Genomic DNA, 23,077 nt, shown 5'->3' with positions numbered 1-23,077 from the left:
AGAAAAAGAGAATGAGAACATGCACAGCCTACCGTGGCATGCGTAATCCGAGGAGTAGACGTACGTCCGGCACGGATCGGAGGCCGAAGAGGACGGGGAGGAGGTACATGAGGTCATTATCTGAGGGATCGCTGATCCAGCCTTCTATAGGAATGGCATTTTCTGTAAGACGTATTAGCGAATTCGATTAGAAGACCTCAGACGACGTCGCCTTACCCTCGTAATGTGCATAACTCAACGGCGAGTTGTCGATAATCATCGCCCTTCTCAAGTCTGGGTCGCAGATACTGATATCCTTCGTGTATGCACCGTTCTCGAAGGTGCAGTGTTGTCGGTAGTATCGTGCGGTGAAGAGTTTACCGTTTTGCTCGAGCCAGTCGATGACGGGGTCGGCGTATTCTTGGACGGAGGCAGTGAAGATGACTACGTTGTACCATGCGCAGACCTGAACTCTCAATTAACATTCACCACGACTAGTTCGCCCGATTGCCATACCTTCTTCAAGAAGTAGTCGCAGTGTGGTCGTTTATGGACGTAATACAAAATTGCATGCTTCGCCAACTTGACCTCCACCATGTGCCCCGAACTCATCCTTCCACCTCGCACGTATGAGTGAATCAACGTTTCATCCAGATCTAACACTAGTGTCTTCTTTTTCGGGTTCTTCGGAACCAGTGGTCTCGGTGGTGTCATTACTGTTGGTGCAGCTTCGAGGGGTGGATAGGCCGAACCCCGACGGATTAGGGAGCCATTGGAGGGCTTCTTGGAAACCGCTTCGGCGATGCGGATGGAGCGACGGCGGGTGATTTCATCTGTGACAGATGTTGAAGTACCGATGGAGTTGTAAACCGATGTGCGTATGGCCGAGTCATCGAAGGCGGGTGTTGCGCTCGTGTTGACGATGGTGGCATCCGCTGTTGACGGGTGCGGACCAGGCGCTCGCGACAAAGCTCCTTCCAAAGCGTCCTTCTCACTTCTTGGGTGAGCATGATCAGCCGCAGCGACAACCTTTTCCACCGCCTGGGCCTCCTCCTCCGTAGTCGTGTTTGTTGCTGATAGTCTGCTGTTCGCGAGCCACAGGTAAGGTGTAACAAGCAGCCGGGAGAACGACAGCATGCCGGTCTTAAGCGAGTACTGCCCATCTGACGCTCTGAAAAGGTTGACGGGCCACATGATAAGCCAAATGAAGAACAGCTGTATGCTCAACCATGCTCGTAGGCATACAAGTCCCGACTGCGTCCGTGATCGCGCAGCCCAACCCGGCTTCTGAATCTGCGTCGCCTGAACCTCGCCTCCCTTCTTCTTCACCTGGACCACCGTTGACTCATCGCTCGAAGTATCCGCCGACTCAGCAGCTGGAGCCGGACCCTCAACAGGTGTCGCAGGCGGTGTAGAGCCAATAACGCGGTCGACGTGCGCTGCTATATGCGAAAGAGAATTCATCGTAGCAACGCCAATGTCAATGCTACACCGCTTCCCGCCGACAGAGAATAGGGAACGGGGTGAATGCTGGAGTGTATGCTCGTGTTGAGCTGATATAAGGTTTTGGGTGACAGCGCGTTCTGTATTGGGTCGAATCAGGGCTACTGCGGCTGTCCTGCACAAGAGGCACGCACGAGCTCATCATAGAAACAGCGCGAGGCGAGAACAGCCGTGAGATGGGAAGATCTCTCAAGTTGTTCAAAAAATTATTCTCAAAGCTCGCTCTTCAATATGCTCCGTCCTCCTATGAATCGACAATTGCAAAATACGAAACAGCCGCGCCATCCATCACCATGAAAATAACTCTCTAGTGCAAATTCCATCCATATAGACCCCGAGAATGTCCATCGTGCACCGCACTCCACAAAACGCCGCGTAGTATGCTCTAATCCTCACGCCTCTCAACTCCGTTCTCCGTACCAATGCCAGGCCCGTCCGCATCCTCTTGAGCCAAAGGGTGATCAGAATGAATCAGGAACATCTGCTCCTCGTCGATGTCATCGTCATTTGCGGTGACCTCAACCATTACACCATCATCAGGGTCGTCACCAAGTTCTTCATCGTCAAACAACCCGTCCTCGTCGCTCTCGTCGCTGCCCGCCGCTTGCCTCCTAAGGTCTTCCAAATTCCTGTTCTCCAATCCTCTCAACACCGCCGTCAAGGGGTTCTCGTAATCCTCATCGCCGGGCCTCAGAACACCGTTCAAGACTGTGTTGTAACTTGCGCATACATCGCATCTGTGGCCCAGGAAGTGGTACTGCACTCGACTCTTGGCCGAACAGTCATTGCAGAGGACGTTCGCCTTCCACTTGTCATACGGATCCGGCATTGGTTGACGCGCAATCTCCGCATCGAGAAGGCGGAAATGCGTGTCCATGTTCGCCAGCGAGCGAGAACAAGTTGGGCATTTGTAAGATTGGCGAATGTGCTGTTCATAACAAGCTTGGTGAATCGAGTGACCACACTGCATGAAGACAACCGTTTGCGTCGACGTAAACATGAACTCTCCACAAATCGGGCAGTCGCATTCAGTTGACCGCTCAATACAACGATGCGAATTCTGCAGTGACATCGACATACAAACACCACACCCCTTGCAATGGAAGAAATCCTTCCCTAAACCCTCCCCGATACGACATATTCCACAATCCGGGCAATGATAGATCTTCTTCTCCGGGTCATCGTCCCACAACCGGCAGATATCGCAATAGTACTTCGCCAATCTCTTCTTGCAGTGCTTGCAATTCTGACCAGCAGGCTGCGCACATCCGCAGTACATACAAAGCATGTTCTTTGTCTCTTGGCGAACGAGCTTGTGGTCTGGGTGACTGTCGTCATGACAAAAGCGGCAGGATGACCAGGCGTTACAGGTGTGGCATTGAAGCTTGACAGCTCGCTTGTAGTGCTTGCAGCCAAGGATGCCCTTCTCTTTGTCTGCGTATGTTGGCTCTTTATCGTCGACGGTGGCTTCGATTTGTGTTGGCTTTACTGGAGCATTGTACCCTTGAGTTAACAACGTTTGCATCTTATGTGCCTTCTCGCGGTCCGAGATGTCCGTTGATTGAATCTTCAGGATATTTCGCCGCAGCTGTGCCTGCTTCTCAAGGTCTGGTTGTGGGTGCTGTACGGGCGCCGTCGAGCTCGGCGAATCTCTCGCCTCCCCATTCACACTCCCATTCGCAGGTACCCCAACTCCACTCTCAACAGGGCCAATCATCCTCGAATTACTAACATCCTCCAACGGCTCCTGCAGCGTCGTTCTCCGCGCCTCAGGTGGAGGGATATCTGACATACTCGCAGAAGAGTCTACGCTGCTGCTTAGACTTGGTGACGCGACGGGACTGACTGGTGAAGGACGGGGTGAAGTCACTCTGGCGATGATAGCGTTGAGGATGTCTGTCGGGATGAACGAGGCCATATAAACGGAGCTCCGCGCTTCGGAGGTCCGGGATGTGGTGACCTGTCTGGTTCTCGCACCGATAGCGCGTTGATGTGGCGGATGGAGCTGTTAGTATGTTGCCGGCTACGGCGATCGATGTCAGTCGAGGTTACGCGGTCTGCACGTAGCTGGTTGTCCCCTTGGATGGTGTTGCTTGTTGTTGAATACCTTGCCGGTTGTTCTAGGTGAACTCTTGGGAGTGCTGGCCGCGTAGCCGCCCATATTGAGGGGGCATCCCAGTCTACTGCGCGCTGATGCGTATTATGTCAGAACCCGGAGCACGAAATGGACTTGTGGAGATTCTCGAGAATTGGGATATAAGAAATACGATGTTGGTTTTGTCTCGTCTTCCTCTTTGATTCTCCGTCTCCTATGGAGATTAACGTCCAGTCTCAACTTGTCATGCCAGCCTCCTCACGATCGATATCAAAAGCCTCCGATCTCACGGTTGTTGCGAACTCAAGCACCTTTATCCAGAATGACCGTCTTCACCGGTTCTGTCTCATGATACAGTCCATGGTCCTCAATATACTTGATCACACTATTCGGCAGCAGATACTGTATACTCATGCCTCGTCGGATGAACAGTCGTACTTTCGTCGATGAGATATCGTTGTAAATCAGCTGTTTAATGACCAGAACGTTCTTTCGATGTTGCCAAACTGTAAGATTTCGTTAGCACTGCGTTTTCAAGAGCAGCATTTCAAGGTCTTACGAATATCATGACTCAGCAAGAATCCCCACACATCCGCTCCCGTTCGCTCAACAACCAGGGTTCCGTAATTGCCCAAGATATGATGCAAATCCTCATCCGCCCACACATTCGGCTCTGCCATCGTCTCAATCAAATCTCCACCAGCCAACAACATGATCTTCACCTTCTTCACCTTGCCATCCTTCGTCCTCACACCTCCCCGCTTCCCGTTAATCTCCTCATCGAAATGATCCAAAACTACCGCTGTCCTGGTATAGTTATTTTGCAAAGTCTCCCAGGCATCAACCATCAACCACGAACTCGTCCTCTCACTCGCCAACTCGCACATCCTAACACGATGATTCGCCGGTGCCAAACCAGATTTCCGGTAATGGTCCGAAACAGGGGAGTAGTACCCACCCATGACCTCGAACCGCGTATGCTCCCTGATATTATCGAGCGCCATCTCGAATATCCGAAGATGGAGATACGTAATCGGCGAGAACGAACCACATGCGACGATCACCAACGGTGTTCTTGTAGAGTCCGCCATGACCGTCCGCAAACGATGATCCGGAAATTTGTAGTCCTCCAGCTTTGTTGCCTGCCTCACGATCCCGAGCGGAACCTCCTCCAAATCCATTCCATCCGAAATACGGTTCTTCCCGTCGTGTGGACCCAGTCGCAGATGGTGCTCATACGAATCACTGGTGTGGAAGCGATGCGTTGATGGTCTCGGTCTCGCTGGGTCAGGCGTCATGCTCTCCTCTCTGTTTATGCCGTTTGTCTTTGGGTGTCCGTCGGTCCACCTGTCTTCTTCCCCGCTAGTAGTTGGATCAGATGCGAAGCATGGGTCGTCCATAATCGCGGAAGGGACTTTGCCCGAGTCGGGTTGTCGCAAGTCGTTTCTGGGAGCAGTTTCCGAGGGCGGAACGTATCCAACTGCCAAACTTGGGTCCATCGTTGCGCTGATATGAACGGTAGACGTCTCTGTCAAATATTGTGCTGCGCTGCGTCGAGGTGATGAGCTATTTACTGAACTTGAACGTCTTCGATACCGCGCTGACCAAAGCCAAGAAACAGTCAGGGATGCGATCACTTCTTATGATTAGTCAAGCTGATAGGTTCGTTGATTAGATCTGCGCGCTTGCGAGTATTCGTGCGGAGTCGGTTGAACCGCGAGCGTTGCGGCGCCGGCACTTGCGCCATGCGCGCACAGATTCGAAGTTCTGGGCGGAAGCTGTCTGCCGGGATGACATTCGGCTCCCGTGACCAAAAATTGGAGGAGATCGGGGCAGGGGATGGACCCTGTGATTGTATAGATGGACCATCATAATCCGCCTGATGAAGTAGAAAGGTCTCGTATTCATTTATATTGCATCTAGATCTGAGCGGTCTACTGCTGCCCATGGCATTGACTTTGTCCCTCGCGTTGTGCCCGTTTGGTCAGTCTGATTGATCATGAATCCATTCTGTTCTATCTTATATCTCTCCACTAGCTCCTTGTCAACTCCCAGTACGTGTGCGGCAGGTCGGTGTCATGCCGTTCACCAGCCGGGAATCCAACTGTACTCCTCTTCGTCCCTCCTCCTCTCCTCTTCTTCCCGTTCCATCAAAAGCCTTGCTGCCTCGCACAATCTGAGCTGCTCTGCCGGAGTGGGCTTGTTTCCTTCGGCAATTTCCCTTCTCCGTTTCTCGTTCTCATATTTCAAGAAGTCAGAGACGCTCATGTCCCTGACGCGCTGCTCCTCAATCTCATCCTCGTCAATCACATCATACTGCTTCGCGACACGCTTCCAGTCCGTTGGACTAACAACGTGCTTCTCCACTCCGCCCGTCCACGCATCCAGCTCATCCATTTGTTTGTCCATCTCAGCACTGCCATACTCGTTCCATGTCTGAGGCCCAAAAACTGCGAGCGGACTCGGTGTGGGGCACTCCATATCCTCCATGTTCGCCTGTGTCATCTCGCCATAATACACCGGCTCCATCATGGTGTTAATCCTAGGCAGGGTCATACCCATCTTCTTCCTGTACTCCAACGTCTGCGGAGGTTGGTTGAGCTGCAAGAAACCACGGTTGCGGACGTCGACGTCGCAGCGCTCCTCGGCCCACTCGTACTCATCTTCCTCGTCCTCTGGTTCAGGCCAGGACATGGGCCAGACAGCATGGCGGCGCTCGCGGATGGAGGAGACGTCAGTGGAGGCTGTCGTCGTGGAAGTGCTGACCTCGCCATCGAAGATGGATTCAGGCTCCGAAGGAGTGACGGACTGACGGCGAGGAGGAAGGGGAACGGGAGGTTTGACTGCGTCGACCGGAACGAGTGGGTTGGCGTCATTGAAGGCGTCAATCCACGCGTTGGCAGCTTTCGAACGAGCCGTCACATCATTGATCATTTCCAGAAAAGCAGGACTGAGTAGTAAGTTAGCTTCCGGAATGGCAGGAGCTTTAGAATAGAACTCACGTTTTGTGCATGGGGTCAACTGGGCAAGAAGTGGAAACGACCAAAGTCGTTTCCTCGACAAAGACCGACGCCGGCTGGGCCCACTTCGCAACGGCAGTTTTGGCAGCGAATTTGGCAGAGTTGAAGAGACCGGAGAAGGAAACCATTTTACTGATAGTGGTAGGTAGCTTTTGCTGTTGGAGAAGCGAGAGTTGTGTAACTTCGTAGTGAAGGTCCTTCGAGGAAGAGTGTGTAAAGGTTGATGTTGAAAATTTACGGACCGAATCGACTTGGATGCCAGGGAAGTTTAAAGAGCGCTTCGGCACCCGGCACTCCCATTTGGGTTATCAAACTTCCGCAAAGGGAAACTACGCTAGCGTCGACTGCATGAGCCGTGACGTCTGTGAGCTCAGGTTGAAGAACGATGCGCGGTTAGAAATAATAACTGGTTAAGAGCTATGGAGACGTTTCGTGATTCATACGCTTAGTAGAACACTCACTACATCAGTTTCCTATCTGCAGGTGTGCTTTTACTCTTGATCATCCTTCAGGTTCTGTTGTCACGCGTCGAAGCATTAACGTTTACGTATATGATCCAGCTGCAGACCTGACATCTGAGTTGCTCAATTAGCAAAGCCGAGTGCCTGAGACTCTGTTCTGAACCCAATGCGGGCCGTCGTTAACGTTTCCACGGCTGGCAGCCCGCCGGCATGCATGCACGGTTGACGCATTCCAGTGCAACAGCAACTGACGTCTATGAGGAGTGATGACCATCACTCCCCTTTGACATCTCAACTCAGTCTTCACAAACTCACTTCGAGAATCCGGTATTCGTAACGACACACTGTTCTCTTTTCTCCTTTCTTGTATCATAATTGTTCAACGACTACACGCAGTCAAATTACTCCTTTCAACATTGGGGATGTCTCAACAACGGCAAAGTCCTCTTCTCCAGCTGCCGCCAGACCTTATTTGTAACATTACCGATTACTCGAGCACTCAATCACTCCTTAACCTCTCTGAGACCTGTCATGCGTTTCACCGTCTCCTGAGTCCTGCCTTCTTCCGCGACGCAATCCTCAAAAGACGCCTCCGATTTATCAAATACACACCTTTACGGCTTGGCGATACCCCTAAGACGACTGCTGCAAGACTTGCGAAGTACCGGCTCTGCACTCGATGTGATGGTGTGTCGGCATTTCTGAAGAAAGATATGCTGTATGGCGGACAGAAGCTTTGCCAGGGGTGTATGCGCGCAGTCAGGCTGGGAAATCATAAAACGATCACCATTTCCTTTGATGTCGAGGTGCAGGCTGGTGTTGGTACCAAAACGATTCGCTGGTTCGGGGGGCTTTCGCAGTTTACTTGGGGCTTTTTGCGAGGTAATAAGAGACGTTGGTTTGAGCTGGGAGGGGCGGATGAAGAGAGGACCGGTCAGATGAATCATATTGGTGTGGATTGAACGGAAGTGAGAAGTCCGGAGAACCGTATTATTACAGGGCTTGAAGTCCGGCTGTGTTGCTAATGGACGTGGAACAGTATGGGGAGTGCAGTGTGAGTTCATTACATACTGCTAATGGCTATTGAGGAGGAGTATGGATGCGGAGTTAAACGACAGACTTGCTGATTGAGAGCAGGATCGAGGTTTAGTGGGTCCTGCCTGATGTATGCGCTGATAGTTTGCCTTGGAACGTTGCAGTTACCCTACTCTAATCTCGTACACAACCCGATCACTTAGACTTCCCGATTCGGAAGGCATGACATCGCCCGCATCGACGTACGTCCTACCCTCTAAACCCGAGGACAGCAAATACATAGATCAAGGCTCTCTCTTGCAAAGGGATCATGCCTTCAAAGTCAACCTTACCAGCGAAACGCAAGGCGCCACCAGGCCCATCTACTCCATCATCAAAAAAAGCCGCCGGATCACAACAGCGTGCTCTCGACTTCTTCTTCAAGCCCAAGGCTGCTCCTTCGCCAGTTGATCCGCCGAAATCTGATGGTCTTTTTCATGCGGAAGATGAAACACCCGAAGAGCGTAAGCTGCGCGAGCAAATGGAGGCCGACGAGGCCTTCGCGCGGAGTCTGAGTTTACAATATGCGGCGGGAAACCCGGAGACTGAGGATCCGGATCGGATCGAGAGGTTGAAGCAGGAGTTCGATGATGAGATGCTTGCACGAAAGCTGGCGGCGCAAGCTCAGGAAGACGGACGGCCCAAGGCTGAGCTGGAGGAGGAGGAAGCCGTAAAGGCGATGGAAGATGCTGCGCCGGCCGTTCGGCCAGGCCAAAGTCGATTGATCTTGGAGGATGAAGATGAGGATGAGGAGGAGGAGGAGATGATTATCGGACAAGAGCACCAGGCAAAGGTTGCGACATCTACATCATTACCAACCCCCGCCAAACAGGAGGTAAAGGCAGCACTACTACCGCCAAGGCCTTCATCCGCAATGACCCTCGACTCATCAACAAACAACTCCTCAGAAATACCACTGCACTTACCAGCAACAGAATTCGATCCTCATAGCTACATTCCCGACTGGCCGAACGGAAAAGGAACATATGCATTCTTGACACAGGCCTTCGTTCTGATCAATGAGACGCGGAGTCGGCTGCTGATTGTTGATTTGTTGGTGAATATGTTGCGGATGCTCATTGTACATGATGTAGAGTCTTTGGTGCCTGCTGTGTGGTAAGTTCCATTTCCTTTCCTCGCGGCGTCTGATTGACAGGGAGCACAGGCTATGCACAAACTCCCTTGCACCGCCCTACGTTCCCGGCGTCGAGCTGAACATCGGTCCTGCGATCATTGGAAAGGCAATACGAAATGTATCTGGGATAAGTCCAGCTGCGCTGAAAGCATTGAACAATAAGCACGGCGATGTTGGTGATGTTGCATTCGAGGCGAAGGCACAAGTACGGACATTGGTTAAGCCAGCGCCTTTGACTGCCAAGGGGACTTACTCAAGTGCGTGTCCTGCCTGATGCTGTGTGATGATTACTGATCTTGGTCGAATAGTATTACGGCAAATCGCCGCAAGTTCAGGCAAGAACACCCAAGAGCTCAAAACCAAACTCGTTGAGAAACTCCTCATCTCGGCAAAAGATGAGGAAGTCCGGTATATCGGTCGAACACTCGTTTCGCACCTCCGTATCGGTGCCGTGAAGACCACGATGCTCATTGCGCTTTCACGGGCCTTCACGCTGAATAAACCTCCAGGAGCGACATGGGTGGCTAGAGATGAAGTAAGAAAAATAAGTAAGGAGGAGCGAGGAGAGATCTTCAAAAGGGCCGAGGAGGCCGTAAAGCAGGTGTTTGCGCAGCGGCCGAGTTATGATGACTTGGTAGCAGGGTTGATTCAGCGTGGCGTGGAGGGATTGTCGGAGAGATGTCCCTTGACGATTGGTATGTGGATCACCTATTTATCGCAACATGGTCTAATTCTCCTACAGGTATTCCTCTCAAGCCCATGTTAGGTCTGATCACCCGCGATCTCGGCGACATGTTTACCAAGCTCTCCAACCGAGAATTCACCTGCGAATACAAATACGACGGTCAACGAGCCCAGATTCACTACGATGCCTCCGCACCACACTCAGAGCGCGTCTCGATCTTCTCCCGACATCTTGAAGTCATGACCGACAAGTACCCGGATCTTGTGGAACTCATAGAGGAAATCAAGGGTGAGCACAGGAGTTTCATCATGGAGGGTGAGGTTGTTGCTGTTGATAAGGAAACGGGGACGGTACAGCCATTTCAGACGTTGAGTAATCGGGCGAAGGTAAATGTTGCTATTGGGGATGTGAAGGTTGCAGTTTGCTTTTACTTGTTTGATTTGATGTTGTTGAATGGGGAACCGCTGCTTGAGAAGACTCTCCGACAACGAAGAGAAGCTATGGCGACCTTCAAGGAGATCCCCAACCGGTTCACCCCTGTGAAGAGTATCATCAGCTCGGACCAGGATGAGGTACATGCATTTTACCAGTCCGCAATTGCGGCGAAGGCTGAAGGAATCATGGTCAAGGTGCTGGATAACCCAGAACTTGTTGTTCAATCAGAGGATCCCTCAACAGGCTTGCTGGTAAAGGCACGCGCGAAACCGCTGCTGGCTACTTACACCCCCGACAAACGTCTTGAGTCCTGGCTCAAAGTGAAGAAAGACTACGAAGCAGGCGCCGACTCCCTTGATTTGATCCCGATCGGCGCCTGGCACGGCATCGGACGAAAGAAGGATTGGTGGTCGCCCATCTTGTTGGCTGTTCGCAACCCAGAAACGGGAACGTTAGAGGCTGTGTGTAAGTGTATGAGTGGATTCACGGATAAATTCTATAAGGAGTTGAATGAGAAGTATGACCGGACGAATAGTGGAGCGGAAGAGGATGCGGATCCGGATGAGCAGAAGGAAGGGAAGTGTTGGAAGGGACTGGGAAGGAGTTGGGTGGAGAGTGCATATACTCCTGATTGTACGTTTCCTGGAACTATGTCATGGGTTCAATTGCTGACGTGTGTTTGCAGATTGGTTCGAGCCATCCGAAGTGTGGGAAATTCGAGGAGCTGATATCACACTCTCGCCGGTCTATCGAGCAGGCATCGGTTTGATCTCTGAGGAGCGAGGATTGAGCATCCGCTTTCCGCGATTCATGCGGATAAGGGATGACAAAACCATCGACGAAGCAAGTACGGGTGAGGATATCGCGTATATGTATCGCAAACAAGAGGAGGGTCGAGACAAGGCACCAGTGGAGGAAGACGTGGAAGATTGAGCAGTTGAAGAGATACTGCGTCAGCGTTCATGATGCTCATAATCATTGCAATTCAGTAGCACAAGACCCGCTCTATTATTAATTGACTAATTCACTAAGTTAAAGGAGTAAAAACTGCACGCGCAAAAAACAGAAGAAACAAACTCGACACTCAGTCCGCAGCCGTGTCCTGAAGCGTGCAAATACACGGAAGAACAGTGTCCATTCCTGTCCATCCTCATCATGATGATACTCTGCCAATATGATGCACCCTTTTGTTCCGTTCTCTTCCCGTCTTCCTTGAAATGGGTATTATCTTAGAAACATAAAAAACCTGACATTATCCATCGCACTCCTGCTCTCGGAGCTTAGACTGTGAAAATGAGTTAGGATATGTATAAGAAAAGTCGGAAACAATGTCACTTACAGCACGAGCAGAGCTTGCTCCAGAAGCCCTTCTTCCTGTCAGGGCTATCCCTCGCAGCAGCATGCTGGGTCATAAGACGACTTTGCTGCATCTGAGCCTGCTGAGCCGGAGGCTGAGCTTGCCTAGGCGCGCTCAAAACATCACCGGTACCCTGTTCGAGCGAACTTTGTCTCCTTCCAGCCTGGTTGCTTGATCTCTCACGGTCACGTCGGTTTCTGGAGTTCGATCGGAGGACAGCAGGTGAAGGGGGCGGTGGCTGGGCGGCATTCAAACGAGAACTAGTAAGGTTACCGGAAGCGCGAGCACCACTTGCTTGCTGGCCGTGACGGAGCTCGGCAGCGGATCCCGTTGGGTAATTGTTGGCGGGCATCAAGTGCGCTTGAGAAGCAGAAGCACCCTTAGCACCAGCCTCCCAACCCTTGCCGTTGTTCAGGAGCATCCAGTCGTAGGTACCATCCTCAGCCTCACCGGACTTGCGAAGGACGTTGCTGAACAGATCTCGAAGGTAGTCGTAATCAGGGGTATCCTCAAACCCAAGGTTGCGAACATAGGTAAGGTACTGGTTGAACTCCTCCGGGAAGCCCTCGCAGAGGTCCTTGATCTGTGTGGTCTGCTTCTTCTCACCAATCTTCTCGTACTTCTGCTTGTTGGTAGCAGCCTTCAACCCCTGCCAAGGCAGACCTCCTCGCAAGAAGTACATAAACACATGACCCAACGCCTCCAAATCATCACGACGCGACTGTTCCCTTCCCAAGTGGGTGTTGATACTCATGTAACGAGCTGTACCGGACAAGCTCTTGCGTTCGCGATAAGGGATGTGCTGCTTAGTCTTGGGATCTCTGTACTGCTTGGCCATACCGAAGTCGACGATGTGGACCATGTTGGCGCCCTTGGTGCCGGGGCGACCGATCAAGAAGTTATCAGGCTTAATGTCGCGGTAGATGAGGTTCTTCTCGTGGATGGTTTGAACACGCGTGAGCTACGATAAAGTCAGTATACGTCGTAATCGTCGCTGGATACGGTAGGCATACCATCTGCTTAGCGACCATAACGGTGGTCTTGATGCTGAATCTTCGTCCGCACCAATCGAAGAGGTCCTCCAACGACGGACCCAGGAGGTCAATCACGAGTATGTTGTGCAAGCCTTCCTGGCCAAAGTAGTAAACGTTGGGAATACCGGGGCATCCGACGAGAATCTTGTAGGTTCTGTACTCATCGCGGAGCTGCGGCGCGTCACTCTTCCTGGGCTCGAACTTGATAGCAACGGATTGGTTGTTCAGGAGGTTGGTTCCCTCGAAGATGACACCGAAAGATCCCTCCCCGATCTTCTTCCCGACGCGGTAATGGACACCGACGACGTTGGACGAATGCGTGCTGTGACCCGAGGTGCTCATATTGTATAGTAAATAGTCGGCTCAATGGACTGTCAACTCGTTAGACTCCCTGCAATTCGCTGCGAAAGGAGCAAATGATCGAACCTCGACAGTTGACCACTCAATGAGTCACGAAAATTGATCGAAGACACGGGTGTATGCTCAACCTACAGGTTGAGATGGACGGCACGGACGGGTGACTGCGCGATCACCAGGGGCTGCAGGGGGGGTAAGGCTGTACGACGAGCCGAGGACGGAGGGCAGAGAAGCGTGAGCGGTGTCAACGTATAGATGCTGATGGGAATTCGAAGGAGACTTCACGATCCTGATGACCGTTCGGGCAGGCCGTTTGCGGAGTCGAGCGAAGGAGCGGTGGTTGTTTCTGTGTGTGTGATGGCCTGAGGTCGACTGGGTTAGAGTACACGCCTAGACCGCCTCCGGTTAGCCACGGGTTGCATGACAACCCCCCCTCGCGCTGTCGCCTGGAATACATCAAAGTCAAGTGCGGCCCTCGTATTGCTTTCCATTACATGTACCCGTCTCGATTATGCTTATATCTAAACCGTATCCTCGTGCAAATCATCCGCTCATCTCCACGTCCTCGGGCTCGGAGCGAGCCGGGTACCCAACATGCACATACCCCTCCTCGTCCACCTCCACATCAGGAATGTTTGTTCCATTCCTTTCCTTGTTTGCGTAGTCTCTGGCGTCGTAAAGAATTCCTTCGTACCACTGGTTCAGGTTGCATTGCTTGATGTAGGCGTCGAGTTTTTCGGTTTCATTCAGCATGGACCTTTTCCAGTCCTCGATAGCGGTCTCGGACACATCAGGGAAACGAGCCTCCACCACTTCCGGCGCACTGGAGAAATAAGTCTCATTCGGTGGCATAAGCTGGATAGCCGCGCCCGCTTTGAATTCACCTGTAGGGGCTGTCAGTAAAGTTCACTTCAATGACCGGAACGCATCCGTACCGTTTATTAAGCCCAACCTCAGAGTCTGCCAAAGGGCGGTGGAACGAGTGGACGCCCTAACTTCATCATCCGTCTTGTCTCCAGTCTGGAGGATAACTCCCCAGTCGTCGTGCAAGAACATCCGTCGCCAAATCGTGCGCTCGGCCATCTCAAAGCGGCCGGACGGAAGCTGTCAGCAATACGTTAGTATGGTAAATTGAGATGCAGTAACACGATCACTTACGTTTGCAGTACGAAGCACTTGCAAAGCTTGGTAGAACTCGTTAATTACCGGTTGACTTTGACCATCAGCGGGGTTCTTCTGCGTGTTTTTCAGAGTCAAGTAATCAATCAGGTCCTCAGGCTTCAGCACAGCGTCCTTGATAATCTCCCGAAGAGCCCCTTTGACAAGTTCCCTGTTCACTCCATGCAATTCCTTTCCAATCTCCGCAAAAGTGAGCTCCACATTTGCATCCTCGTCGATAGCATTCTTGAAGAACGGAAGAATATCTTTTCTTCGCTGCGCTTGAATCTCCGTAACGTCGAGTTCCTCGTCAACGACTCTGATCACGTCGGCTTGAATTGGCGGCATCGTAACGCCAGCCCTAGCATCGACGAGCAATGCAAGCTTGCTAAGACTCAACTCGATCTTCTTATTTCGAAGAACATCCTCGTTGCCAGTAGCAATCCGGTGAAGTCTTGCACTAGCACTGTTGAAGTTACCGTGATTAACGTCGTGCATCCAGGAGATACGGTCATACTTCTCATTATCAAGGAACTGGGAAAGCATGTTGACGTGCTCTGGGAACGAAGTCAACAATGTCTTGATCTGACCCTTCTCGACGTAGTAACGATACAAGACGAACGCGAAATCCTCGTGGTATCTTCCGAGGTACCACTTGAGACGATTCATCACCCTTTCTTGCGTCTCTTCGCCCGCCTCCTGGTGCTCCAGGCAGATCTCAACCAACGTACGGTAGTCTTCGTACCTTTCGGCAATAGTGTAGGCTTTCTCGTGCAAACCGTGCTTGACAAGAGACAAGATCCAAGAACCTCGTTTGTCAAGGTACTGCTTGTTGTACCCTTCAGCTGCCTTTTTGTTACCCGACTTGCGCTCCCACTGAACATTCTCAGAGAAGGCAAAGCACAGCAGATCGACAAGGGCATCAAGCTGCTTGATCATATCTTCATAGATACCAGTCTTCTGCTTCCTGTCATCAGTTCTGAACGGCCTCTTGAGTCCTTGAAGCTGATGCTCAGTAAGCGTGAACTGCAACTGTAAGGAGTTAAGGATATCAGGAGTACTCGTCCATGGTCTCAGGCTATTCTCGAAGATGCTCTTGAGATTACCAAGACCGTATTTCATAACCCTCTCTTGTCGGATTTGCCGAGCAGCACCGAGCGCAGAAAGGATGATGTCGTTAGCTTCGAGTACAGCTTTGGCAATGGCGAACGTATCATGCTTGTTCTCCACAGCAATGTCCGTACACCTCGTGCCAGCCTGTGCGACAACTTGACCCATATCCTTGAGGTTTCTGTGAAACCACTTTCGAATCATATCATCACCACCACCACGTTGTCCAGTAATGTTCTCCATGACATTCTCCAAAACAGCAACCTGTGCACTACTCGACCGCGTAGTACGCCCCGTTAACTGTGACCGGCTACTTCTTTCTGACCAAATACGACGAGCACCTTCGCACTTCTCGGCATCCCAGCAAAGCTTCCATCGCTTGCTAGAATCCAAAGGAGCGAAGTTGTTATGAAGGTGTTCCGCGAGCCCCGCAAGCAACTTCGCCTTCAAGGCCATTTGGTCATCAAGACTCGCCAACTGGGTAGGAAAGTACTTTGAAGTACCAGCCAAGATTTCCTCCGACACGGCAGCTGCCGCACTGGCAACCTCCTGTGGTCTAAAGTTCAACGACGCTGGTCCAGTAAAATTCAATGGGTTATCGGGCATGAACCCATAGAACACCGCTTGCTCCAACTTGCTCTTCGCCAACTTTTCCGAACTGAGTGCTTCCAGACTGACCCTGTCCTCGAAGACCTCACACCTTAAAACGCCAGCACCTCGGGCAGCAACGACCACACCGGCATTTCTCAGTCTCCTGGATCCCTCAACTTGAGCGTCCTCGGCACCGGATGCAACGATCTCGATATTCCTGTCCTCCTTGAAGTCGACGACGTCCTCGAACACCGCGCCACCATCCTGAGATGGAATAGAGATAACGGAGATGGCACGCTGGAAGACGATGAAGACTGTCTTGGCAGGTGATGGTAGGTAAAGTTTAGGCGCCGTAGTCGTTGACGCGGAATACTTGGACAGAACGTAGGTGGAGGTGATGGATCTGTCAGGGGAGTCGAGAACGGCACTGAAGAGGATGTATGTCGTCGTGGCACCCGAGCTGGGGTAGGAAGCGAGGATGAGAATCGACGAAGTGCCCGGAAGAGCAACAACGTCAACGAAGCTCAGAGCATTGGCGAGAGTGCTGGACGCGGCAGCCGGCAAAGTAGTCCGCAACACTTCCAATGCAGCCTTGCGGAAGTCATTCTCCACCACAAGCTGGCACTTCCCAAGTCGAGAAACCACCCACCTGCTGACAACACCACGCTCCGTGCACACCAAAACGTCACGTTCCTCACGACCTCTCGTCTCTCCCGCCCGCACAGCGCATATATCCCTCCTCTTCCCTCCAGCGTCGATGGAAGTAATCCAGGAGTTCCACAGACCACGTGCAGCACTCATTTCCGTAAGTCCAATGTACGGTCTTCCCATGCTGTCCCGCAGACTGAGATGGACCAAGCGTCCATGGGATGTAGATACCACGAAACCAGCAGGTTCAACTGAGCAGATCATCGTACAAAGCTCGTTGGTACCCATTGTTATCTGACCTTCTACGCCACGCTTGCTGACCGCTCCTTCTGCAATTGCTCCACCGATGGAGTCCCAGTAGCAAACCCTTCCTTCTGGCTTAATGAGTACCAAGCCTGGTTCGTCGGATCCGGCATTTGCGCTCACAATCGAGGCCAGAGGTAGGGGCATCTCGCTGTCGTATTCGGTGCTTGCACGGTGCGGGACAGAGAAGGTGAGGGTCGGTGTGGCCGAGAGTGATGGGAGGTAGGACCAGACGTAGGCATCCGTCGCTGTTGTTATCAGTCCATGTTTCTTCCCTGCATCAATGTGGCCAAACATTTGCAAACCCGCATCCTGAGCTGTCCAAGAGTTAGCATAGGTCAAGAGTGCGAGTGTGGTGCTGCGTACCTCCATACACATGAGGGAACCTCCCCAAACTGCTCACACAGTACTTCTCATTCTTCGTCCATTCTTTCACTGCAGCGGCCTCCGGGATCAACGCATTGAGGTCGATTTCTGGTACTCTAGGAAGCGCCGAAGTGTTCTGACGTGCGACTGCTAATGATCTGTTCCTCTTGTGTGCTGAAGCGGATTGCTGCCGCCTATGAGACGGAACGGGTGTTGGATTTGTGCTGAACATTGCTTCAACGTAGGAGTCGCGATGACAGACCTCGCTTGATCCCGCACGTTGAAATGTTATATGAGCTCAGTGTTTGGGTGCACCGCGTACGTCGTACCTAGGGTCCAAGGCAACGGAAGACGCGACCAGAACTCGAAGCGCTTATCTGACGGTGCGAACAACTTGGATTTCATTCATACAAAGGATCTGTTCCTAATTTCATTCTGTATTCATCATTCACGAGCCAAATAAGGTTGGACCTTGCGTGCGACCCACAGCTGGGCGCCGGGTAATGTTACGTACGGGATAACGTCGTAAACTTCCAATTGCTCCAACAATGTGGAGTGCTGCCCTTGGAGCACTCGGCAGATCGTCTGGTCCAGCGTTTGGGTACTCCCTAGGCGAACGGATCGGCGCCCACGAGGACTCAATCTGGACTGTTCACCATGGTACAAAGAAGGACGACCGAAGCGACTGCAGTATCTTTGTCTACGACTCGAACAAGTTCGGGAGGGATAGATTGGTATTGGCGCAAAATGCTGCAAAGAAGTTGAGGACAATGAGGCATCCAGGTGTTATCAAGTTCCTGGATTCGGTGGAAGCGGATGGGGTTGTCTACATTGCGACAGAGCGGGTTCAACCTTTGTCATGGGACACCAAGCGGCATGTTCTGGATACGGAATCAATGAGATGGGGTGTCTATAGCGTTACGTCTACCATGAAGTTCATCAATGAAGACGCCAATTGCGTACATGGTAACGTCCGTCTTTCTTCGATATTCACTACCGAGAGTGGGGAATGGAGAGTTGGTGGGTTCGAGGTCCTTACTCCGGTTACGGAGGGTGAGAGTGGGATGATATATACTTACGGAGGACTTGTTCCTTCCGCATCACGATACGCTCCACCTGAGGTGGGCAGTTCAGGCTGGTCTGGAATTCACGCGTCTCCAAAAGCCACTGATGCTTGGGGTCTGGCGACGCTCATTTACGAATCGTTCAATGGACCTTTCAACACCACCTCTGACCTTCAAAAGCAAGGCAAGATCCCAAGTGACATGTTTACGCACTACAAGAGATTGCTGCTGCCAAATCCCAAGACCAGACTGAGCATCTCGAATTTCTTGGATCAAGGACGCCGCGAGAGGGGTTTCCTGAAAAGTCCCTTGATCTCAGTAACAGAGAACTTGAGCAATCTAACCCTCTTGAACGAGACTGAACGGAATGCTTTCTTGGCGAATCTGGAGGAGTCCGTTGATCAATTACCCGAGCCGTTTATAAGATTACGGCTGCTGCCTGAGTTGATTAAGAGTTTCGAGTTTGGCGGCGGTGGAGAGAAGGTTTACAAGCTGATCGTCAACATCGCATCGAAACTCGACGAGGAGCAGCAAGAAGCGATCCTCGCACCCGCAGTGATCCGACTTTTCGCATCCGCTGATCCCAACATCCGATTAGCACTCCTCGACTCGCTAGAGGAAGTCGTGGGTATCCTCCCTAACTCCACAGTCAGCTCAAAGATCTTCCCTAACCTCTCCGCTGGGTTTACTGATCCCAATCCCATCGTGCGAGAAGCGACATTGAAAGCAATTCTCCCAATTACACCAAAGCTGAGCGACAGAATCTTGAACAACGACCTCCTCAAACACCTTGCACGGACACATGTCGACCCGCAACCTGGTATTCGTACTAACACTACTGTGGTCCTGGGTCACATCGCGTCTCACCTCTCCGAATCTACACGCAAGAAGGTCCTTACAGCCGCCTTTTCCAAGAGTTTGAAGGATCCATTCGTGCATGCACGACATGCTGGCCTGAGAGCGTTGGAGGTAACTGTGGAGTACTTCGATAGGGAAGATCTGGCGGGTAGGTTGTTGTCTGGGATGTGTCCACTACTGGTGGATGGGGAGAAGATTGTCAGGGAGGAAGCGGCTAGAGTCATCGATGTGTTCCTCAAGCGGATTAAGGAGCTTGCCAAGGTGGGTACCCTGACTTGTCGACATTGGGCATTGCTAACAAAATGCAGGATATGCCGGAAACCCTTATCGACCCGAACGCTCCTCAACATATCTCGGAACTACCGAAACACCCTCCTCAACCTGGTTCGTTCCCCAGCAGTGCGAGTCTTGCAACGACCCTGCTATCTTCCAACAGTGATGCGGGCATGGCTGGTGCATTGGCTGGTTGGGCAGTAAAGTCCATTGCTAGCAAAGTCATTGAGAGCACCCGACCACTCAGTCCGCCGGCTGCGGCACAACCGGTACGTGTACCATCTGCCCCCGCAGCCTCAACAGTAACGATGTCAAGTTTCAAGCCTATGGATTTGAAAGCCTCGAAGCCCTCGGGAGGATTTGGTGCAACGTATGCGTCAAAGGTACCGCAAAGGCCATCGATCCCAGTGTCGAGCAATACGTTCGGTGCGTCTAACCTGGATGAGTATGTTGACGCGTGGGAGCCTTTCGAAGATGAGCCAAAGCCTAAGACGACTCCTCCAGCTCCTAGGACTACGGGCACCAAGATCGGAGCAGCCAATACGAGCACCAGACTTGCTGTCGCAGATGACACGGGTGACCAATGGGGTGATGACGGGTGGGGAGAAGCGGAGGAGAACGACGCATGGGATTAACGGCAGAAGCTCCAAGGCAGCTCAGCATCATCTATTAGGCACATCCCGGCGTTTACTTAGAATACCATCCTTATCAAAAGCTTGACCCATTCAGTGAGCATCTCGCTATCATTTCTTACCGAACCGGCGTCTGTTCGGTAAATTGCGTTATCGGTCCAATCGTTAGTCAGCGAGTTGAGTTGCGCGTGTGAGGCGGAGGCGTGCTCTACTGTGAGTGCAGCTGGGGCTCAATTTCTATCAACAACCGAACCCTGTAACGGAATCCAGATAACATCCTCAACCCTTCTTATTCGACAAGTGATCTTCAAACGGTCTGCATATACGCTTCTCATTCCATTCGGCCATCAATACTTACGAAAAGACATACATCATGGTTGGAGTCACGCCTGGCGCGACACTTTTACTTTCACCGCCTTCTTTGACTTCGTCGCCGACAGGTCCTGCTACGATCGCTTCGCTACGGACAGATACGACTGATCTTCAGATGCTGGATCGTGTCGTTGAAGGTCTTGCGCTTCTTCCCGCCGAGGCGTACTCTGCGGTTATCTTTGCGCCGGGTAACCCAGGCGAGGTGGAGGGCTATCTGTCTGCAGCTTTGGAGAAGATCTGGAATGCTACGAAGGCGGAGGGCGTGGTTAGGATAGGTAAGATCGCGGGAGAACAAATCAAGGGCGAGGCTTTGTTGAAAGGTTGGATTGTGGGTGGTGAGGGGGAGGAGTTCACATTGACGAAGCCGGCATCGACTACAGCAGCTGCTGTGCCCCTACGTTTACGAAAGAAGACTGGAGGTGCGGCAAAGGCAAAGAAGCTGGCTTTTTTGAATTTCGACACGAGTGATGACCTTATCAATGAGAATGATTTGTTGACGGAGAGTGACCTGGCGAAGCCCGTGGTACAGCGTATGTTTCACCTGTTGACTGTTGCTGGTGCTTTACTGACGTATGTTATACAGCCGCTGAGTGTCTGCCTGCACCTGGAAAGCGTCGTAAGGCTTGCAAGGACTGTACGTGTGGTTTGGCGGAGAAGGAAGCTGCGGATGCCGCGGCTGCGGAGGACGCTCGAAAGGCTGTCACCCTCGGCGTTGACGACTTGGCCGAGATTGATTTCACAAAGCAGGGCAAGGTCGTGAGCTCTTGCGGTAACTGCGCTTTGGGAGATGCTTTCAGGTGTTCCGGGTGCCCATACCTTGGTATGCCTGCGTTCGCCGAGGCAGAAAAGGGAACGGTGGAGATGAGCTGGGGTGATGATATCTAAACTGGATTTTGGATGCATTTTCATTTGGGAAACCCGGATACGCAGGCGTACTTGATTGCCTTTTTCGCTTCATAAGGCTTTTCGGAATTGGCATGGATTATTATATTGAATAGCATTAAGGTTTACCGTTCATTAATTCGTCATGCATATGCGACCCGCTGCGCAACCGCGATAAGCCGGCGTCCGTGCCCACCGACGACCCGCCTGATAACACTCTCAACCCATTTGAAGAAGCTTCCGATCATATAGACGCGATGGTAGGATTTATACTGTGCTGGCGACTATGTCGGCCGTTGCTGATACGGACGACGATGCTGACGATGCGATACAGCCTGGACAAGTACGACACCCTCCTCCACAAGTTTCATATCAGCAGCAGCAGCTCTCGGTTCTGCTGGTAACTTCAGGATATGACCATACCATCCGCTTCTGGGAGGCGCTGAGTGGGATCTGCTCGCGAACAATCCAACACCCTGATTCCCAAGTGAACCGACTATGCATCTCGCCAGATAAGAGATACCTCGCCGCTGCGAGTAATGGTCATGTACGGCTATACGATATCAATTCTGCCAATACAAACCCAATTGCATCATTTGATGGGCATACGGGGAACGTCACGGCGGTGAACTTCCATGTGGACGGAAAGTGGATGGTCACGTCAAGTGAAGATGGAACAGTGAAGATCTGGGACACAAGAGCTCCAAGCGTCCAACGAAACTACGATCATAAGGTACCAGTGAACGATGTTGCTATTCACCCAAATCAAGGTGAATTGGTGAGTTGTGATCAGGGAGGAAGTGTGCGGATATGGGACTTGGGCGAGAATGCCTGCACGCATGAGCTCGTACCAGAGGAAGACACGCCCATACGATCAGTCACAGTCGCCACGGATGGAAGTATGCTGGTAGCGGGAAACAACCGGGGCAACTGCTATGTCTGGAAGATGAACAACGCGAGCGACATCACCTCACTACAACCGCACACCAAATTCAGAGCACACAATAAATACTTGACACGAGCCTTATTATCACCTGATACGAAACACCTGGCGACATGCAGTGCTGACACGACCGTCAAGATCTGGTCGACGGAGTCATCGGAGGGCGGAGCTGGGTTCAAATTGGAGAAACAGTTGCAGGGTCATCAGAGATGGGTGTGGGATTGTGCGTTTAGTGCGGATTCGGCGTATCTGGTTACGTCGAGTTCGGATCATGTTGCGAGGTTGTGGGAGTTGAGTTCTGGGGAGACTATCCGGCAGTATAATGGTCACCATAAGGCGGCAACGTGTGTGGCTTTGAACGATATCAGTTATTAGGAGTGGTACAAGTCTATTTGGTACCGAGTTACTCCCGTACATACCCGAGTTCACCTGGATCGCTGTTTCGTTGAGCAAATCCTCTGCCATTCATGCCTTCCCAACGCATCCAACCCATAGCGCAGCGTGTGACCCCTGATCGACAGACTGTCTGTCGCGGTTAACCTCCAAACGCCGCGTCTGTTGAACAACCAACTCCCCGTCCCGGACTTAATCACCACCTCATTTTTTGCGTCAACAAGCTTTGCTGAATCTCTTCTGTCTGTTCTTTACGATTCAAACTGCTCACTGTGCAAAAGACGAGCATTCAACCCTCATTTTCAACGATGGACAATAATTCCCAACCACAGTACTGCCCTCGACCTGT

General features: G+C 51.9%; 9 protein-coding genes across 9 annotated transcripts; 4 read left to right on the top strand and 5 right to left on the bottom strand.

The window, feature by feature from the left end:
* Nucleotides 1–28: 28 nt before the first annotated feature.
* Nucleotides 29–693, bottom strand: SAICODRAFT_55049 (uncharacterized protein; the record flags this gene model as incomplete). The annotated part of the gene is made up of 3 exons (XM_019169339.1): nucleotides 29–162; nucleotides 217–445; nucleotides 496–693. The coding sequence occupies 3 exons, from the start codon at nucleotides 691–693 to the stop codon at nucleotides 29–31; spliced, it is 561 nt and encodes a 186-aa protein (XP_019025362.1).
* Nucleotides 694–2,209: 1,516 nt separating this feature from the next.
* SAICODRAFT_46317 (zf-CHY-domain-containing protein) lies at nucleotides 2,210–2,911 on the bottom strand (the record flags this gene model as incomplete). Its single annotated transcript, XM_019168851.1, has 1 exon — nucleotides 2,210–2,911. A coding segment is annotated over one exon (702 nt), but the record flags the coding sequence as incomplete, so codon positions are not given.
* Nucleotides 2,912–3,880: 969 nt separating this feature from the next.
* Nucleotides 3,881–4,758, bottom strand: SAICODRAFT_34392 (uncharacterized protein; the record flags this gene model as incomplete). The annotated part of the gene is made up of 2 exons (XM_019168356.1): nucleotides 3,881–4,083; nucleotides 4,137–4,758. 2 exons carry the CDS (start codon nucleotides 4,756–4,758, stop codon nucleotides 3,881–3,883), a joined length of 825 nt encoding a protein of 274 aa, XP_019025360.1.
* Nucleotides 4,759–8,354: 3,596 nt separating this feature from the next.
* On the top strand, nucleotides 8,355–11,435 carry SAICODRAFT_90786 (ATP-dependent DNA ligase). The gene is made up of 5 exons (XM_019171718.1): nucleotides 8,355–9,248; nucleotides 9,298–9,524; nucleotides 9,576–9,962; nucleotides 10,010–11,020; nucleotides 11,073–11,435. The coding sequence occupies exons 1-5, from the start codon at nucleotides 8,404–8,406 to the stop codon at nucleotides 11,318–11,320; spliced, it is 2,718 nt and encodes a 905-aa protein (XP_019025359.1). The 5' UTR covers nucleotides 8,355–8,403; the 3' UTR covers nucleotides 11,321–11,435.
* A 232-nt stretch (nucleotides 11,436–11,667) lies between these two features.
* On the bottom strand, nucleotides 11,668–13,120 carry SAICODRAFT_24537 (kinase-like protein; the record flags this gene model as incomplete). Its single annotated transcript, XM_019166787.1, has 3 exons — nucleotides 11,668–11,672; nucleotides 11,727–12,705; nucleotides 12,758–13,120. 3 exons carry the CDS (start codon nucleotides 13,118–13,120, stop codon nucleotides 11,668–11,670), a joined length of 1,347 nt encoding a protein of 448 aa, XP_019025358.1.
* A 558-nt stretch (nucleotides 13,121–13,678) lies between these two features.
* On the bottom strand, nucleotides 13,679–17,543 carry SAICODRAFT_24536 (uncharacterized protein; the record flags this gene model as incomplete). Its single annotated transcript, XM_019166786.1, has 4 exons — nucleotides 13,679–14,019; nucleotides 14,071–14,239; nucleotides 14,294–17,262; nucleotides 17,312–17,543. The coding sequence occupies 4 exons, from the start codon at nucleotides 17,541–17,543 to the stop codon at nucleotides 13,679–13,681; spliced, it is 3,711 nt and encodes a 1,236-aa protein (XP_019025357.1).
* Nucleotides 17,544–17,659: 116 nt separating this feature from the next.
* SAICODRAFT_70457 (ARM repeat-containing protein) lies at nucleotides 17,660–20,147 on the top strand. The gene is made up of 2 exons (XM_019170574.1): nucleotides 17,660–19,494; nucleotides 19,542–20,147. Exons 1-2 carry the CDS (start codon nucleotides 17,860–17,862, stop codon nucleotides 20,139–20,141), a joined length of 2,235 nt encoding a protein of 744 aa, XP_019025356.1. The 5' UTR covers nucleotides 17,660–17,859; the 3' UTR covers nucleotides 20,142–20,147.
* Nucleotides 20,148–20,511: 364 nt separating this feature from the next.
* Nucleotides 20,512–21,395, top strand: SAICODRAFT_24534 (DUF689-domain-containing protein; the record flags this gene model as incomplete). Its single annotated transcript, XM_019166785.1, has 2 exons — nucleotides 20,512–21,040; nucleotides 21,094–21,395. 2 exons carry the CDS (start codon nucleotides 20,512–20,514, stop codon nucleotides 21,393–21,395), a joined length of 831 nt encoding a protein of 276 aa, XP_019025355.1.
* Nucleotides 21,396–21,588: 193 nt separating this feature from the next.
* Nucleotides 21,589–22,773, top strand: SAICODRAFT_18308 (WD40 repeat-like protein). The gene is made up of 2 exons (XM_019165933.1): nucleotides 21,589–21,652; nucleotides 21,727–22,773. Exons 1-2 carry the CDS (start codon nucleotides 21,650–21,652, stop codon nucleotides 22,708–22,710), a joined length of 987 nt encoding a protein of 328 aa, XP_019025354.1. The 5' UTR covers nucleotides 21,589–21,649; the 3' UTR covers nucleotides 22,711–22,773.
* The last annotated feature ends 304 nt before the right edge of the window (nucleotides 22,774–23,077 follow it).

This window comes from Saitoella complicata (assembly GCF_001661265.1).
Source record: "Saitoella complicata NRRL Y-17804 unplaced genomic scaffold SAICOscaffold_7, whole genome shotgun sequence".
NCBI classification, from domain to species: domain Eukaryota; kingdom Fungi; phylum Ascomycota; class Saitoellomycetes; order Saitoellales; family Saitoellaceae; genus Saitoella; species Saitoella complicata.
The sequence above is the reverse complement of the archived record's forward strand: the minus strand, read 5'-3'. Positions and strand labels throughout refer to the sequence as shown.